This window comes from Myotis brandtii, unplaced genomic scaffold (genome assembly GCF_000412655.1).
Source record: "Myotis brandtii unplaced genomic scaffold, ASM41265v1 scaffold277, whole genome shotgun sequence".
Lineage (NCBI taxonomy): Eukaryota > Metazoa > Chordata > Mammalia > Chiroptera > Vespertilionidae > Myotis > Myotis brandtii.
Genome location: NW_005360548.1, coordinates 418,402 through 434,152, shown reverse-complemented (window position 1 = coordinate 434,152; position 15,751 = coordinate 418,402). Strand labels below are relative to the sequence as shown.

At 46.1% G+C, this 15,751-nt stretch overlaps 1 protein-coding gene and 1 long non-coding RNA gene across 2 annotated transcripts in view; one reads left to right on the top strand and one right to left on the bottom strand.

The window, feature by feature from the left end:
• Nucleotides 1-767: 767 nt before the first annotated feature.
• LOC102245131 (cytochrome P450 2B11) lies at nt 768-13,778 on the bottom strand. Its single transcript, XM_005868777.2, has 9 exons — nt 13,563-13,778; nt 10,198-10,360; nt 9,899-10,048; nt 7,776-7,936; nt 7,123-7,299; nt 6,438-6,579; nt 4,213-4,400; nt 3,903-4,044; nt 768-1,423 (listed from the first exon to the last, which is right to left on the bottom strand). The coding sequence occupies exons 1-9, from the start codon at nt 13,731-13,733 to the stop codon at nt 1,242-1,244; spliced, it is 1,476 nt and encodes a 491-aa protein (XP_005868839.1). The 5' UTR covers nt 13,734-13,778; the 3' UTR covers nt 768-1,241.
• Nucleotides 13,779-13,918: 140 nt separating this feature from the next.
• The window catches only part of LOC102245423, a 3,602-nt gene continuing 1,769 nt past the window's right edge, over nt 13,919-15,751 (top strand). The window contains exons 1-2 of the long non-coding RNA XR_313735.2: nt 13,919-14,025; nt 14,683-14,794. This is a non-coding gene — a long non-coding RNA (uncharacterized LOC102245423). The remainder of the gene's footprint in view (nt 14,026-14,682; nt 14,795-15,751) is intronic.

The following is a 15,751-nucleotide window of genomic DNA, read 5'->3' as shown; positions in this document are numbered from 1 at the left end:
TATTTCCATGTTGGTACTTTGGAGGATTGTCTGAGCTAACCATTCATTCATTCCTTCATTCATTTCTGAACAAATATTTTTAACACCTGTCATATGCCACACAGGGTTCTTTGTGCTGAGAGAACAGTGATGAACAAGACAACGGGTTTGCCTTCATGGAGCTGGCATTGAGGTGAAGTAGAAATTTTCACCTTCTGGAAATATTCCTAGTGCCTTGAAAATAAATGAGTCACACATAAAGTGGCATGGATCACCACCTGACCTGGAGGTGTCAGGTTTTGGATGTTTATTTGAGTCTCAGTGCATTTGAAGAGGTATATCGGGGAATCCAAGGCACCAGTTTATAACCACACAGGTCAGGAGGCCCTGGGCTGAGGAGGCCCTTTTATATTGAAAAGGAAAGGGAAAGGCAGTAAAATGAGGAGACAGCTGGACAATGGCAGGGCACAACTACAGTCTACAATGTGGATGAACCTCAAAAATATCATGCTAAGTGAAAAAAGCCATTCACAAAAGGCCACATATTATGTGATTTCACTATACGAATTATGCAGAAGAGGCAAATCCAGAAAGCACTAAATTACACTAGTAAAAATGGTTGATTTTTTTGTCTCTGAGTTTCAGATTAATTTAAAAATATATGGGTGGGAGGAGCTTTGATAGAGAGTTTGAGTTCTAGAGACACAGAGACTGAGTGTGAGTCTTGCACCTGCACTCACTAACCATGTGACCTCAGACAACTGATGCCATTGCCCCGCCTCTGTGTACTCATCTGTACAATGGACATGATCATTGTACCCACCACATGGGGCTACTGGGAGTAGTATTCAAGCAAGATCATGTATGGAGCACAAGGAGTTGTTAAATGGAGGCTGTGGTTGTTCTAAGGAAGGGAGAAGTCACTCAGGGTGAGCAGTGGCCTAGGAGGCAGAACTGCAGAGAGATCCTCAGCTGAGTTTTCACTTTCAGCCTCCAATTTCTATATATACACCACTTCTGGAATTCTATTAACAGAGGAAAGGAGAACACCTCCTTGAGTCTTTAGAAGAGCTGCAGCATGATGGAAGGAGGCAGGCTGCAGAATGGACATTCTCGTGGAGGTGGCAACCAAGGAGGAAGAAGGAGACTGGCTTGTAGCAGATCTCTCAGATGCAGAACATGGGTAGAGTCAGGCAACATCCCTGCAGAGGTGGGAATACTTCATGACCCTGGGATCCTTTGATCTCCTTCCTTCAACCCCCTCAGCGGGACAGGAATCGGATCTGGTACACTGGGGGCAGCTTGCCCACTCCACACTCCCGGGGTGTGAGGTCAATGTCCTCAGGGGCCATGGGACTGGCCACGGAGAAATTCTGGAGGATGGTGGTGAAGAAGAGGAATAATTCCGCACGGGCTATACCTTCGCCAAGACAAATGCGCTTCCCTGTGGGCACAGAAGATCAACAATGTGGACCTGGAGTGGATGCATATTCGTGTGTGTGTGTGTGTGTGTGTGTGTTTAAAATATATTTTTATTGATTTCAAATAGAGGAAGGAGGAAGGGAGAGGAGAGAGAGATAGAAACACCATTGATGAGAGAGAATCATTGATTGACTGCCTCCTGCACAGCCTCTACTGGGGATCAAGCCCACAACCTGGGCATGTGCCCTGACCAGGAATCGAATTGTGACCTCCTGGTTCATAGGTCAATGCTCAGCCACCTGCTGGGCTGGATGCATATTCTTTGCCCAAAGTCCAGACACCTGTGTCCATTGCAACTGGTTTGGATGGGATTGGCCTTTCACTTGCAATTCAGGGTAGACTTTTAGTGTGTCCCCAAACCTCTAAAACCAGGTGCAAATCTTTGATGTATATCTTTCCAGGGAAGATTGTAGCTTCTGTTAGATTTCCAAAGGTTCGGTTGACCTCACAGAGTCTAAGGCAGCCGTGGGCAAACTACAGCCCGCGGGCCGGATCCGGCCCGTTTGAAATGAATAAAACTAAAAAAAAAAAAAAGACCGTACCCTTTTATGTAATGATGTTTACTTTGAATTTATATTAGTTCACACAAACACTCCATCCATGCTTTTGTTCCGGCCCTCCGGTCCAGTTTAAGAACGCATTGTGGCCCTCAAGTCAAAAAGTTTGCCCACCCCTGGTCTAAGGACTATCATTGGGTTGGATGTGTGTATGTGTGTGCATGCGCACCTCCACATGTGTAGATGTGGGCATAGTTCTGACAACATTTGGAGAATTGTTAATATTTGTAAAAATTCTTAGAAAAGCTCTGGCTGGTGTGGCTCGGTGATTAGAGTGTTGGCCTGCACACTGAAGGGTCCAGGATTTGATTCCTTGTCAAGGGCATATATCTGGGTTTCAGTCAGGGCACGTGCGGGAGGCAACCAATTGATGTGTCTCTTTCACATTGATGTTTCTCTCTCTCTCCCTCCCTCCCTCCCCCACTCCCTTGCACTCTCTCTAAAAATCAATGGGAAAAAAAACCTCAGGTGAGGATTAACAAAATGAAAGAATTATTCAAAGAGCTTCTGGTTCACACTAAGGATCCTATAGGTGTAGATGGTACTTGGTGTGTTTTTTCAGGTATGTGTGGTGGAGACTGGGCTGAATGTCTGGCACTGCCTGTGATTTTCTATCTCTGGGTTGTTTTATTTATTTATTTATTTATTTTCATTTACAGTTGGCATTCAATATTCTTTTATATTAGTTTCAAGTGTACAGCACTATGAGTCCACTATACAACTGACACCATACATAGGTATTTCAATATTATTGACTATATTCCATAAACCGTACTTTACATCCCCGTGAATATTCTGTAACTACCAATTTGTACTTCTAACTCCCTTCACCTTTTCACCCAGTCCCCCAAGCGTCCTTGCCTCTGGTAACCATCAGTTTGTTCTTTGTTTCTTTGAGTATGTTTCTGTTTCCTTTCTTATCTCTGTTTTGTTTCTTATCTCAGTTTTAAGGGAAAAAAAACCCCATATTGCACATAAACTTGTGAATGGGATTTATGTATGTGAGGTAGGTGCATGGCTTCCATCAGATTCTCAGAAGTGTACCCCCCCCCCCCTCCCAATAGGTTATGAATCACTGGCTTGGAGAGAAATGAGGGCAAAGGGATCCAGAAAGGTCAGGCATTAATGGAGAGTCTCCTCCATTAATTCATTGGTTCCTAATCTGCAAGCTGACCACCTTGAAAAGGCCATTTCAAGGATGGGTTTCCAGGCATTACCTAAACCTTTCAAGTTGTTGGACATTGTGCCTGTGTGGAGGTATCTGGGGAAGGGTTCACATTTTTGGCACACCTAGAAGTTAGGACACATGAGCAAAAAATCTTCAGGGCAGGGCTCTGGCATGGTTCCTCTCCTGTAACTGGCTCCGTGACCCACCTCATTCTAGAAGAGCCTGTTATCTCCCTCCCACTCTGTCCTTCCATCCTTGGGCTGTCCTTTGGACCCTTCAGTAGACATTTGTCTCTAACACCTCTTTGATTAAGTTTGTCTTTCCTTCTGCTCATGGCAGCTAGCTGTTTTGTTTTGTTTTCTGTCTTCACATCCTGACAGATAATGTTTCTCTGTCTACGTGACTGGTCTGATGCATTATCTTCAGCCCCCAGTAAAGCACTGGGCTCAGAGTACACTGCTCAACAGATATCTTATACCGAGATATAGAGAGGTTAACATACTTTCCAAGGTCCAGCATACCAAGGTGTGCCACTGGGCTGTGATCTCACCTTTTAAACCTCTTCTAGGGTTGTAGTGCATATGGGATGGGATAATGAAGGTAAAGCAGCTGGCATGTACTAACTGCTCAATAAACAAAAGCCTCTCCTTGATGTCTCAAGGAGGTGAAGACACCTGCACTCTGGTGTCTGGGAAGCGAGTGCAGATCCAGCTTACCTAGGGAGAAGGGTATAAAAGCTTCATTCTTCTTCAGTGCCCCATTGGCATCCAGAAAGTGGTTAGGGTTGAAGGTGTCTGGTGTGTCAAAGTAACGTGAGTCAAAGAGAGCAGAGTTCAGGATGGGATATACTTCAGTGTCCTGAGGAATGATCACAAGATACAAAATATTGTCATTCCCTTCACCACCCCACCCTGAAAACACACCATGAAACAAGAAGCCCTAGTGATAAAACAAGAGGTCAAGTTTGGAGATTCAGAGAACCCAGGATCCCACACAGGAGAGATGTGGTTGCCTGGCTGGCCTCACCTTTGGGATGTTGTACCCTCGGAATTTAGTGTCTTTGATGACCACGTGGGGCACACCAATAGGGATCAGGTCTCCGAATCTCTGAATCTCGTGGATGACTGCTTCAGTGTATGGCATTTTGGCCCGGTCATCAAGGGCTGGAGGGCGATGTGAGCCAATCACCTGATTAATCTCCTTGTGGACTTTCTCTGCATAGAAGAGAACCTTGTTTAAAGGAGCATTTTAGCCCGGCCGGCATAGCTCAGTGGTTGAGCGTCGACCTATGAACCAGGGGGTCATGGGTCATGGTTCAATTCCTAGTTAGAGCATATGCCGGGTTCCAGGCACGATCCCCGGTGAGAGATGTGCAGGAGACAGCCGATCAATGATTCTCTCTCATCATTGATGTTTCTGTCTCTCTCTCTCCCTCTCCCTTCCTCTCTGAAATCAATAAAAGTGTATATAATGGACATTTCAGTAGGGACACTGCTTTCTATGGGCCAATGAGTCAGGAAAAACTTATAGGCCCTAGCTGATTTGGCTCAGTGGATAGAGCGTTGGCCTGTGGACTGAAAGGTCCCTAGTTTAATTCCTGTCAAGGGCACATGCCTGGGTTGCGGGCTCGATCCCTAGTAAGGGGTGTGTAGTGCAGGAGGCAGCCAATCAATGATTCTCTCTCATCATTGATGTTTCTATCTCTCCCTCTCCCTTCCTCTCTGAAATCAATAAAATAATAATAATAATTTTTAAAAACTTACAGTAAAGTGTTAAATCATTGACATTCCTCAAAACAATCAGCTTGGGGTGGGGGAGCAAAGGGGAAGCTAGAAGAATTCTCACTTTTTGAAATCTAATGAATGTTATAGATTCTTTCCCCCACATGCACAGGGAAACACACATGCACATGTGTGTGCACACACACACATCACATATCAGATTGAGAACTTGAGGCTCTGCACCTGTCAAAATTTCTTCTCTAAGATGAGTGGGAAATGAACTAATATTTATTGTGTGTATTGTAAATGAGGCACATATTGTGCTAGGTCCTCAGGAATATGACAGTGAAATAGATCAATAGATTAACCCATGAATAATTGGGTAAATAAATGAATATATCAATCAACCAATCCTATATAATAAAAGGCTAATATACAAATTGACCAAATGGCAGAATGACTGGTCACTATGATGCACAATTACCACCAGGGGGCAGATGCTCAATGCAGGAGCTTTATCTGGTGGTCAGTGTGCTCCCATAGAGGGAGTGCTGCTCAGACAGAAGCCGGGCTCATGGCTGGCGAGTGCAGCAGCGGCAGGAGCCTCTCCTGCCTCCTTGGCAGTCGGACATCCCCCAGGGGCTCCTGGACTGCAAGAGGGCACAGGCTGGGCTGAGGGACCCCCCCCCTGCACAAATTTTGTGCACTGGGCCTCTAGTTCATAAATAAAAAGACTGATGGATGGAAGAACATTATTTAATGGCTGCATGTATTTACTTATCAATCAATAATGAATAATTACCAATAGACAAATAAATAAATAAACCTAATCAACCAATAAATTACCTGAATAAATGGATGGCTAGATTTATGGAGGAATAAGTGAATGAATAAATTAGTAGAAAAAGTGATAAATGGATGATGGTTTGATGACAGATGAATAAATGAAAGATAAATCAGTGAATTGATTGTGTAATTAATAAATGAAGGGATAGAAGAGTTAAGGATGAATTGAAAGACTGATGGAAGGATTAAGAAATGAAACCTAGTTCATAGAAGAACAGATGGATGCATGCATGAATGAATGAGTGAGCCAATGAATCACGACACATAGTTCATTCAATTAACCATTGTTTCAAAGGTTCAACACATAGGTGAATCAATTAATCCAAATAAAGAATGAAAGTGTATGTTCTTGGGCAAATCATAGATAAAGGAATCTAAGTATACAGACCAATTAATGGATTAAAGCACAGACAGATGAATGGATGGGTGGGTGGATGGATGGATGGATGGATGGATGGATAAATGAATTTTTAAGTGATCAGTGAAAACAGGAGAACAGATTGACAGATTCTTTATCCATCCATCCAACAGGGCTGGCTTAGTTGCCAGTTCATTAAAACCTGCAGTGTTCCTAATTTCAGAGGGAAATGCTGCCTCTCTCATTTAGGCAGGACCCCTACCCCGCTTCTGGGGCCAAAAAGGGATCGGAGGACTACCCAGATTGGCTGTCCCCACTCTGCCTACCTGCGATGTGGGGATATTTGAGCATTAGCAGGAATCCATAGCGGAGAGTGGTGCTGGTGGTCTCCGTGCCCGCAAAGAAGAGAGAGAGTACGGTGTTGATGAGGTTCTGGTGGTGGAACTCGCTGTTCGGGTGGGACTTCTCCTGGGTCCAGAGAGGTGGGGTTCATTGGAATCAGGGGAGGCTGGAACCTTGCTGCATGCATGTATCAGGGTCCCCCCCCCCCACCTATTTCTGGGTCTCTCACACCATCTGGTCCATTTTACTTTTCCCTGTGCTCTTCATGTCCACCCATATATCCTTATCTCTGTCTCTTCACTCTGGCTCTGTTTCAATCCATCTCAACATCTCTTTGGTGTGCTTGTCTCACTTCCTCTCCCAGCCTCTTTCTGCCTCTGTGGGTCTTTTCAGCTATTGCCCTATTGTTTGTCCCTTGTCCTGTATTTCTCCGATCTCTCTGTTGCTCACTCTTCTCTTCCTCTCCCTTCTTCCCTCCCTCTCTCTATCCATCTCTCTCTCTGCCTCCTCCCTAGTTTCTCCTTCTTTCATCCCTCCTACCTTTTCCTAATATCCCCTTTGCATCCTCTGTTCTTCCATCCTCCTCATTCCCCTCCCTTCTTCTCACTGCCCCCCATCTTTTCCTCCCTCCCTGCCCCTCCCCTTTTATTCCCCTCTCTCAAACCCCACTTTGTCCATGCGGAGCAGGTAGGTATCAATGAAGTCCCGGGGGGCGTTGGGGTCCAGGGTCTCCCTGTGCTTCTCCACACTGTGGCCAATAAAGTCTTTGACTTCCTGCATGTTTCTGTAGATTTGCCTGTGTGTGCCAGGAAAGTACTTCAAGAAGTCAGAGAAGAGCTCAAACACCTGTGGGAGACAATGGGGCTGTAAGGTCCTCCTGGGGCTGAGCTAGTGGGTCACAGGAAGAGACAACCCTCCTGGGCCCTAATACCTCTGGTAGAGGGGAATCTCTGTCTCCTGTTTCTCTCTCTCTCTCTCTTTCTCTCTGACATTCTTGTCAACTCTGCCTCTCAGGATCTCTTTATCTTTGCTCTTTTTTGTCTTGTTTCCTCCTTCTTCTCTCTTTCCCTCTCTTTTCTCTCCCTCTAATTCTCTGACTCTCTGTTTCTGCCTCCTCCATTACTCCTCTTTCTTTCTCTTTGTCTCTCAGTCCTTATCTCACCATCTCTCTCTCCCTCCAGGTGTCTGTGGCCCTGTCTCTCCCTGTTGTCCTGCACATCTTCCAACCTTAAGCTGCATTTCTGGGGCCCCAAAGCAGATCACCCCTTTTCCCTTTCCTGGATGTCCACCTCCTCCTCACCCTCCCTCACCCTCTCCCTGACCTGGCTGGAGAAGGAGCTGATGAGTGCGAAGGACTGGTAGAACATGTCCAGAAGCTTCAGAAAATCAGGGTCTCTGTAGGCAAAGCGTCTTCCAAAGACAATGGAGCAGATGATGTTGGCAGTGATGGAGTGGAAGATCAAGGTGGGGTCCTGGAGGGCTCCTAGGAGGAGGAAGTGGCAGGTCCAGGGACACAGACTCAAATGTCTGGGGAGCACTTGGCAGCTGCCCCATCTCTGTGTAACTGTCCTTCATTGCTCAGTAACGAGAAAGAAAATAGGAATAATAACAGCTACCACTCATTAGTCCATATGATATGCCAGGCCCTAGTCTATTATTTTATTTTATTATTTTTTATTGTCACCTGAGGATATTTTTTCCATTGACTTCATTTTTATAGGGAGTGGAGGGGATGGAGGGGAGGTGGGGGGGAGTGAGAAAGACACATTGATTGGTTGCCTCCCACACATGCCCTGCAACCGAGGTATGTGCCCTTGAGCAGAAATGGAACCTGAGACCCTTCAGTATGAGGGTCGATGCTCTAACCATTGAGCGCCTGCCAGTGCCATTTTATTTCATTCTCACCTCAACCCTGTAAGGAAGGTGTAGTTCTGTTATTATCTCCATTTCATAGATGGGCAAACAGAGAAGTTAAGTAATTTGACCAAGGTTACCCAGGGACTCATCACAAGGGCCAGGATTCAGACCCAGGCAGCCCAGCTACAGAGGCTGTGTGGTTGGTTCCCTCTCAGGCCCCAGTTCTGACTTGGGGAGCAGGTACAATTAAGTCCCAGAGCCAGTGGGAGTGCAATGCAGGTGTTCAATCAATTGCATGTACAATTTTTTTTAATTGATTATGGTATAAAAGCTCTGTTGTCCCTGCCCCTTTCTGTCTCTCCCCTTACTTCCTTTGTTCACCTCTAGGGGTCTCTGGTCTTCAGGAAATTGTTCTACACTTGTTAACTGATGTCTGCATATGCTAGGCTAGCCCTGTGGAAGGGAGGGTGGCTGTGGAGCAACAGTCAGGTCATCTGGTTGGTGCCATTTTCTCTGTGGGTCTCACCTGTCCATCTTCTCTTGTTCCTCTGCAGACCCTTTACTGAGCTTGTCTGTCTCTCTCACTTTCTCTGGCTTTTCCTTTTCTCTGTGTGTCTCTCTTTGACTTGGTTCCTCCATCTCTGTCTCTTTCACCTTCTCTGTCTCTCTGTCTACCTCAGTCTGTTTCTTCCTGTCTTTCTCTTAGTCCTTCTGTCTCTTTTCCTTTATTGTTCCTGTGTCTCTGCCTCTGCCTCCCCCCTCCAAACCTCTACGCTTATATCTTGCAATCTCTTGAGAAAGGACCCTGTTACCTTTATATCTTATAAACATCAGTTTTAAAGAGAATCTAAAAGCAACCAGAAGTGCTTCTCTGATAGCCCATCCAGCTGCAGAGCAGAAAACCCCACGGCCCTCACTGCCAGTTTGTCAGCAGTTGACTTAAGAAAAGGAAAACAGTCCATTGTTTTCCAATGTCTGAAGTTCTTCCTTTTATTTCTTTGCTTTCCTTTATATAAGTCCTGTTTTGCCTTTGATAGTTACAATTAATCTATGAATCACTTTCCTTGAACACAAGTAAATAGCATGCCAATATCTAAGTATATGGCCTGGCTGGTGTGGCTCAGTGATTGAGTGTCGACCTATGAACCAGGAGGTCATGGTTCAATTCCAGAACAGGGCACATGCCCAGGTTTCAGGCTCAATCCCCAGTAGAGGGTGTGCAGACAGCAGCCAATCAATGATTCTCTCTCTCTCTCTCTCTCTCTCTCTCTCTCTCTCCCCCCTCTCTCTCCCTCTCCCTTCTTCTCTGAAATCAATAAAAATAGTGTGTGTGTGTGTGTGTGTGTGTGTGTGTGTGTGTTTGAGTTTGTATACATCCCACATCTCTTCTGGTTCCCTGTGTCCCTCTCCTACTCATCTCCATCGGTCTCTGTGTCCCTGTCCCTCTGTCTGATGGTCTATCTGGCTCTGTCTTTCTTTATCTCTACTTCTCTTTCTCTGCCTGTGTACAATCCTGTCTTTCTGTTGCCGTGTACCCTGATCCTCTCTATTACGCTGTCCGTCTTTCCTTACCATCCCCCAGGCTCACCCTGGGATTTCTGAAGCTCCTCCACCAGACACTGCGCCTCCTCCTGAATCCGTTCCTCCACACTCCGCTTGCCCATCCCGAAGTCCCTCATGGTGGCCAGAGAAAATCGCCGAAGAGCCTTCCAGCGTTCCCCATTGGCAAACACCACACCTGTGGAGGCAGGCATGGGTTGCAGAGGAAGTTGGAAGGAGATTCTGGGTCCCTCTCCACCCCTATTCTGCCTTACCAGATTCACCTTCTGCAATCCCCATCCCCCATTCCCTTCCCCCCCTTTCCCCTGGTGCCTCTCAGGCCCTTACCATATCCTTGAAAGACTTGATCAATAACGGCGATTTTCCCCCGGCCAGAAAAGGCCTCAGCTTGGTCCACCAGGGCCTCCCGGATTGCCTCTGCCCCACATAGTATGACCACAGGCCTTGGCCCCAGGTACACCGTGAAGACATCCCCATATTTGTCTCGGAGCTGCCAAGCATACCCACACCAACAGTGTTAAACCATTAAAACACATATAGACTGGTAATTAGCTGGCACCCCAAAACCCTCCATCTGAATCTGCTTTTCTCCTTCCCAGGATCCAGCAACTAAAAGAGTAACCCACCTAGCCAGGGACTGCGTGATTGATTGGTGCCCCGAGTAGTATAGGTGGTTAAATATCTCTAATATCACCCCTGCCCATATCCTTAAGTCTGGCCAGATTTCTCTGGCATCACAACTAAAGGATCATCCTTTTGTGACCCACTTCAACCTGCTGTCTGCATCCTGACAATTTCCCCAGAGAAATACCCTGAACAGCCAGCCCTGTGATAGACAGGAAGAGAAAGGGATGGCCCTCTGGTGGCGATCATGAGATCTGAAAAAATCATAACATCAGTACAGCCACTTTGGAAACTGCTCAGTGGTATTTACTGAAGCTAAAAGTTCACATGTCTACTTAGTGACTCATCAACTTAATTTCAGGCACATGTCCCAAAAATGTGTGCTTGTGTTCACCAAAACACAGGACAAGGAGACTGAAACCTTATTAATACAATGCTCATCACCATCAATATGTGTCCATACCATGGAATGCTAAACAGCAGTGAAAAGAACATACTACTGCAATACCCAACAACATGAATAAAGCACACAGGCATAATGCTGAGCAAAATTAAACACAAAAGAGTCCAAACATGATAATTCTATTTACATGAAGTTGAAAAACAGATAACATGAACTTATGGTCTCAGGATAGTGGGAAGGTAGTGACTGGATGGGGATGCGAGTGGGGTATCTGGGGATGGGCCATGTTGTTACTGATCTGCACGTATATTGTAGAAAATTCACTGAGCTGAGCACTTATGATTTGTGCACTTCTTAGGATGATTTTAAACAGTAAAAAGTTGACTTACAGCCCTAGCGGTTTGGCTCAGTGGATAGAGCGTCGGCTTGCGGACTGAAGGGTCCCAGGTTCAATTCTGGTCAAGGGTACATGCCCGAGTTGTGAGCTTGATCTCCAGTAGGGAGCATGTAGGAGGCAGCCAATCAATGACTCTCTCATCATTGATGTTTCTATCTCTCTCCCCCTCTCCCGTCCTCTCTGAAATCGATAAAAATATATTTTTTTAAAAGTTTACTTACAATCATAAAAGTTTAAGTTTTGTGATTTTTATGAAAAATCTCTCACACTGATCTCTGCAAAACCTCACTGGTCTCTCTACTCCCACTCTTTCCCATCTACAATCATTTCATCATCTATCCCTCCCTACCCTGACATCAGAGTCATCCTATTAAAATGGAAATTAATGTCACTGACCTGCTCCAAATCCTCCAGTGCTCCCACCTCACTGAGAATAAAAGCTGAAGTCTCCACCATGGTCCACATAGCCCTGCATGAAGTGGCCTCATCACCCCTCTGCATCTCCCCCCAATGGTCCCTTTGTTCACTCAGATCCCACCCCCCATGTTGTCCCTCAAGATTCTGAACTTGCTCATTTTTCAGGGTTCTTGCACCTGCCTCTCTCTGATGCCTTCTTCCTGCATCTTTCTGTGTCTCTGCCCAGAAACAAAGCAGGATTGAGCCTTTTCCTCACAACTCAATCTAAAGTAGTTTCAATCATAGCTCTTGTCTACCTCATTTGTTCATTTCCTTACTTGTATGCTCTGTCCAATGCGACACCTAGAATATTCCCCAGCAAACAGAAGGTGCCCAGTAATCTAGTATTTAATGAGTGAATAAATGAATGAGTGGATCAAAGGAACTGCCATTTAATGAGCATTTACTATACACCAGACCCTATGCAATACCCCATCTCATCCTCACAGTTTTAAGAGGGACACATTTTTATTGTCACTAGCGTTTTACAGAAGAGGAAACTGAGACTCAATGAGTAACAGTTGAATCTGGAACACGAGTTCAAGCCTGAGTCCAGAAGGATTTGAGCACATGTAGGGGAATGGAGGAGGAGCCGTGCCACCTTCACCACACCGTCTCATCATGGCACCCACTAGCTCATTCTCTCTCTCTCTCTCTCTCTCTCTCTCTCTCTCTCCTCATGAGGATCATGAACCCCTAGAAGAGCTTTGGGGATCTGAAACTCTCAAATTTTTGCAATGATGTGTGTGGATATTGGGAGGGAGCATAAAGGTTTAATGAGATTCTCAAAAAATTTAGTGATTCCCAAACTGTTAGGCAGTTTCAGTCTCTGAGGGCACCGGAGAGGAGAGCCCTCCCTGCTGGACCCAAGCTTCCCCTCTGAGAAGTCCCAGCTGTGTGGCTGTGGACAGTGCCTTCCCCAAGCTAAGCCTCACTGTCCTCATCTCTAAGATGGGGTTAGCACCTCACCTAGCCCACAGGATTGTTGTAAGTGAGACCTGGTGAGTTCCCACAACAATATAGGCAAATCCCAGCCACTTAATTCTGAATGAAGAAACTAAGTCCAGGAATTTATAGGAAAGCATGGTACCCTGTGGTACATTGAAGACAATGAGAACCAAATCACACATACTTGGGGCTTCCACATATGTGATAAAACTCTCTCTGTTAAAAGCAAAGGTAATTTGGAAGTTACTGTCAGTGCTCCTGTTCTCCCATTGAGAGGTGAGTTCATGGGGTAGATTACATTACTAATAACTAAATAGGTAACAAGACACAAAGTCATGCCTGGGAAACAGTGATGCAGAGCCCAGTAAATCCTCCGTAGTGTCAGCTGTTATGGATAGCACATTAATGTGCATTATTGGTAAGCCCTCTGTACCTGGCCTCCTGCCCCCCTCCCCCTCCCATTGTCCTGGTGCTGATATGAACCAGTCTTTCCTTTTCTTTTGTTGACAGAGGAGAAGCCTATTTGACTAATGACACTGCCCCCTTTTCTCTCATCCGGGGGGCAGGCACCCAGGAACTTGACAGAAGGTGGCAAAAGATGTGAAATGCTACACCCAGGCTCATATCCAGACACCTCTTCATCCCCATTTGCTCACTCCAGAGATAGTGGCACACAATTCCCAGTGAACAAGACGTCTCTGACTATCTGACCACCATCTACTGTGCTTCAGCTGCCTGCCTCTTACTCACCAACCTTCACACCCCCCACCCCTGAGCCTGGAAGGATGCCTTACTCCTTCTAGTAAATGATCCCCAAATACGGAGACGGGAAGTCACTCTCCAACCCATCCATCTGCATCTCACCCTCAGGAAGGATTTGAGTAGGCCTCGTCTGTCCATCTGCAGAAGGTTCCCGAAGAAGGGCAGAGGACGGGGGCCTGGCGGAAGGTGGCCATGTGCCTTTGGGTGGCCCCTGGCCAGGAGAATCAATAGTCCTGTGATGAGAGCAAGGAGGAGGAGGACACTGAGCTCCATGGTCCCAATCTGACTGCCTTCCAGCCCACTGCAATCTCAACTTGGACCTTTTATCCTGATCCTGCCTCCTCACCCAGTTATGTAACTTTATCTATTCCCCGCCTCCCCTCTGACATTGTCCAGGAGCGTGAACTTGAAAGAGAGGTTCTAAAGGGCCCATACTTCCTGTCCAGTAACTTGCTTTCTCCCTACCTCAGCAACCGCTCCCCAGATGTTGACAGAGACACTGTGGTGGTTACAAAGGTCAGCATGAGTGTTCGTGAGAGCTCACGTGTTTATTTTGGGGGTACGGGTGAGTATGCACTTTCTACTTGTTGTGGCCTTGTTTGTGTGTTTATGCTTGCATATCTGCCCATGCCTGCTTGCATCTGTGTGCACTTGTATGATTTTTTATGTGAAGGGGTATTTGTATTGATGTGCATGTGCAAGTGTGTTTTGTGTATGAGTCTGCATGTGCTTATGTAGATATTTTGCATGTGCACAGGCTTACATGTATTGCTATGGATTCATATGTGAAGGGGTGTTTGCTTTTGCATGGTGCTGGTGGTGTGTGTCCTTGTGTGTGCTTGTGTGTTTGTGCACCTTCTCATCCTGTGTTTGTAGGGCCTTTGGGTGCTCAGTGTCTATCTCCAGACCTCTTCCTTCACCCTCCTTTCTGTAGCAGCTACAGATGGGAATGACGAGAGAGACAGAGGAGTGGGGAGGGACACAGAACTGGTGAGACTCTGAGGTGGAGGGGTAGGTGGAAAAAGACAGAGGGACTGAGACCTGGCTGGGGGGACATTTGGGTCCCTGGATCTCTGATTGCTCTGACCAGTGCCAGCAGTTCTCTTTCTTTCTCTAGCTCTGTCTTCACTCGGAGGATGTTTCTAGGATCCTCTCTGATAATCTGTGTGTGTATGTGCCTATCTCATTATCTCTGTCTCAGTGTCTCTGTTTCCCCCTTTAGACCCTGAACTCCAGAAGTGCAGAGACCTGGTCCAGTTTGATTGATGTCCACTGGGCTGGTGTCTGTCGCTATCATCACTCAGCCTCTGGCAGGCTCGGTCCCTACTTGCCAGGTATGTGATTGAGTATGTCCATGTGCACCTGCCATGGTCTCAGCCTGGCTTTCCACCACTCTCTGTGTCTTTCCTTTAAAAGGAGATGGTGAGAGATGAGGCAGCATCTTTCCTGCAATGTTAGGCAAACCCCTTGCTAGACCCAGGGACCTGACCCTGGCAGTTGAATCATACACCTCTGACCCAGGAGGAGGGGACAGACAATCCTGACCTCTTGAATTCAGGGGTGGAACCTGCACTTTCTTAACCTTGGAAAATTGCCACCATGGATGTTCCTGACTCAGGTCCTGGCTCCTATGGTGCTGTGTGATTTGGCACTATGCTTAGGTCCATGTTCCAGACCCAGGAATCACTGATGGGTATGAAGAGCTTTACCCTTTGAGGTGGGTATTTTTTCATCCCACTTTATAGATAAGGAGAGTGAAGCACTGAGAAGTTGAGAGTTTTACCCAAAGTCACATGGTGGGTTAGAGCTGCATTATCCAATATGATGGCTGTTAGGATATACTAGTACTACCCCTGGCCTCTCCTGTTTGCACATGTTTTCTGAAATATCCTATCTAATAAAGAGGGAATATGCAAATTGACCATCACACTGTAACAAAATGGCAGCCCCCACAGCAGAGGCGGGAATCCCATAACACAAGATGGCGGCGCCCAAATCACACCGAAGAGAAGGTGCCTGTGTAAACTGTAAAATGCATGCCCTTAACGAAATTCAAGAGGTATTCACATTGCATGGAATGAAATGTTCACATTTCAAACTTCCAGACTATCCTTCATTAATGAATACAAATACATGTGATGAATCATATGAGCGACAATAGGCACAGGTTTTGATAAATTCTCTGAATGATGAACAGTTGGCAGCCTTTCAGACTATAACTTCAGCCATCGAAGATCAAACTGTACACCCCAAATGCTTTTTCTTGGATGGTCCAGGTGGTAGTGGAAAAA

Excerpts from the sequence above, each read along its gene's own strand:
- LOC102245131 (XM_005868777.2), bottom strand. The coding sequence starts at position 13,733 with ATGGAGCTCAGTGTCCTCCTCCTCCTTGCTCTCATCACAGGACTATTG. Across the intron at positions 6,580-7,122 it reads ACCTGCTCCGCATGGACAAA|GAGAAGTCCCACCCGAACAG; the intron begins GTGGGGTTTGAG and ends CTCTGGACCCAG. Across the intron at positions 1,424-3,902 it reads TTTTATACCCTTCTCCCTAG|GGAAGCGCATTTGTCTTGGC; the intron begins GTAAGCTGGATC and ends CTGTGCCCACAG.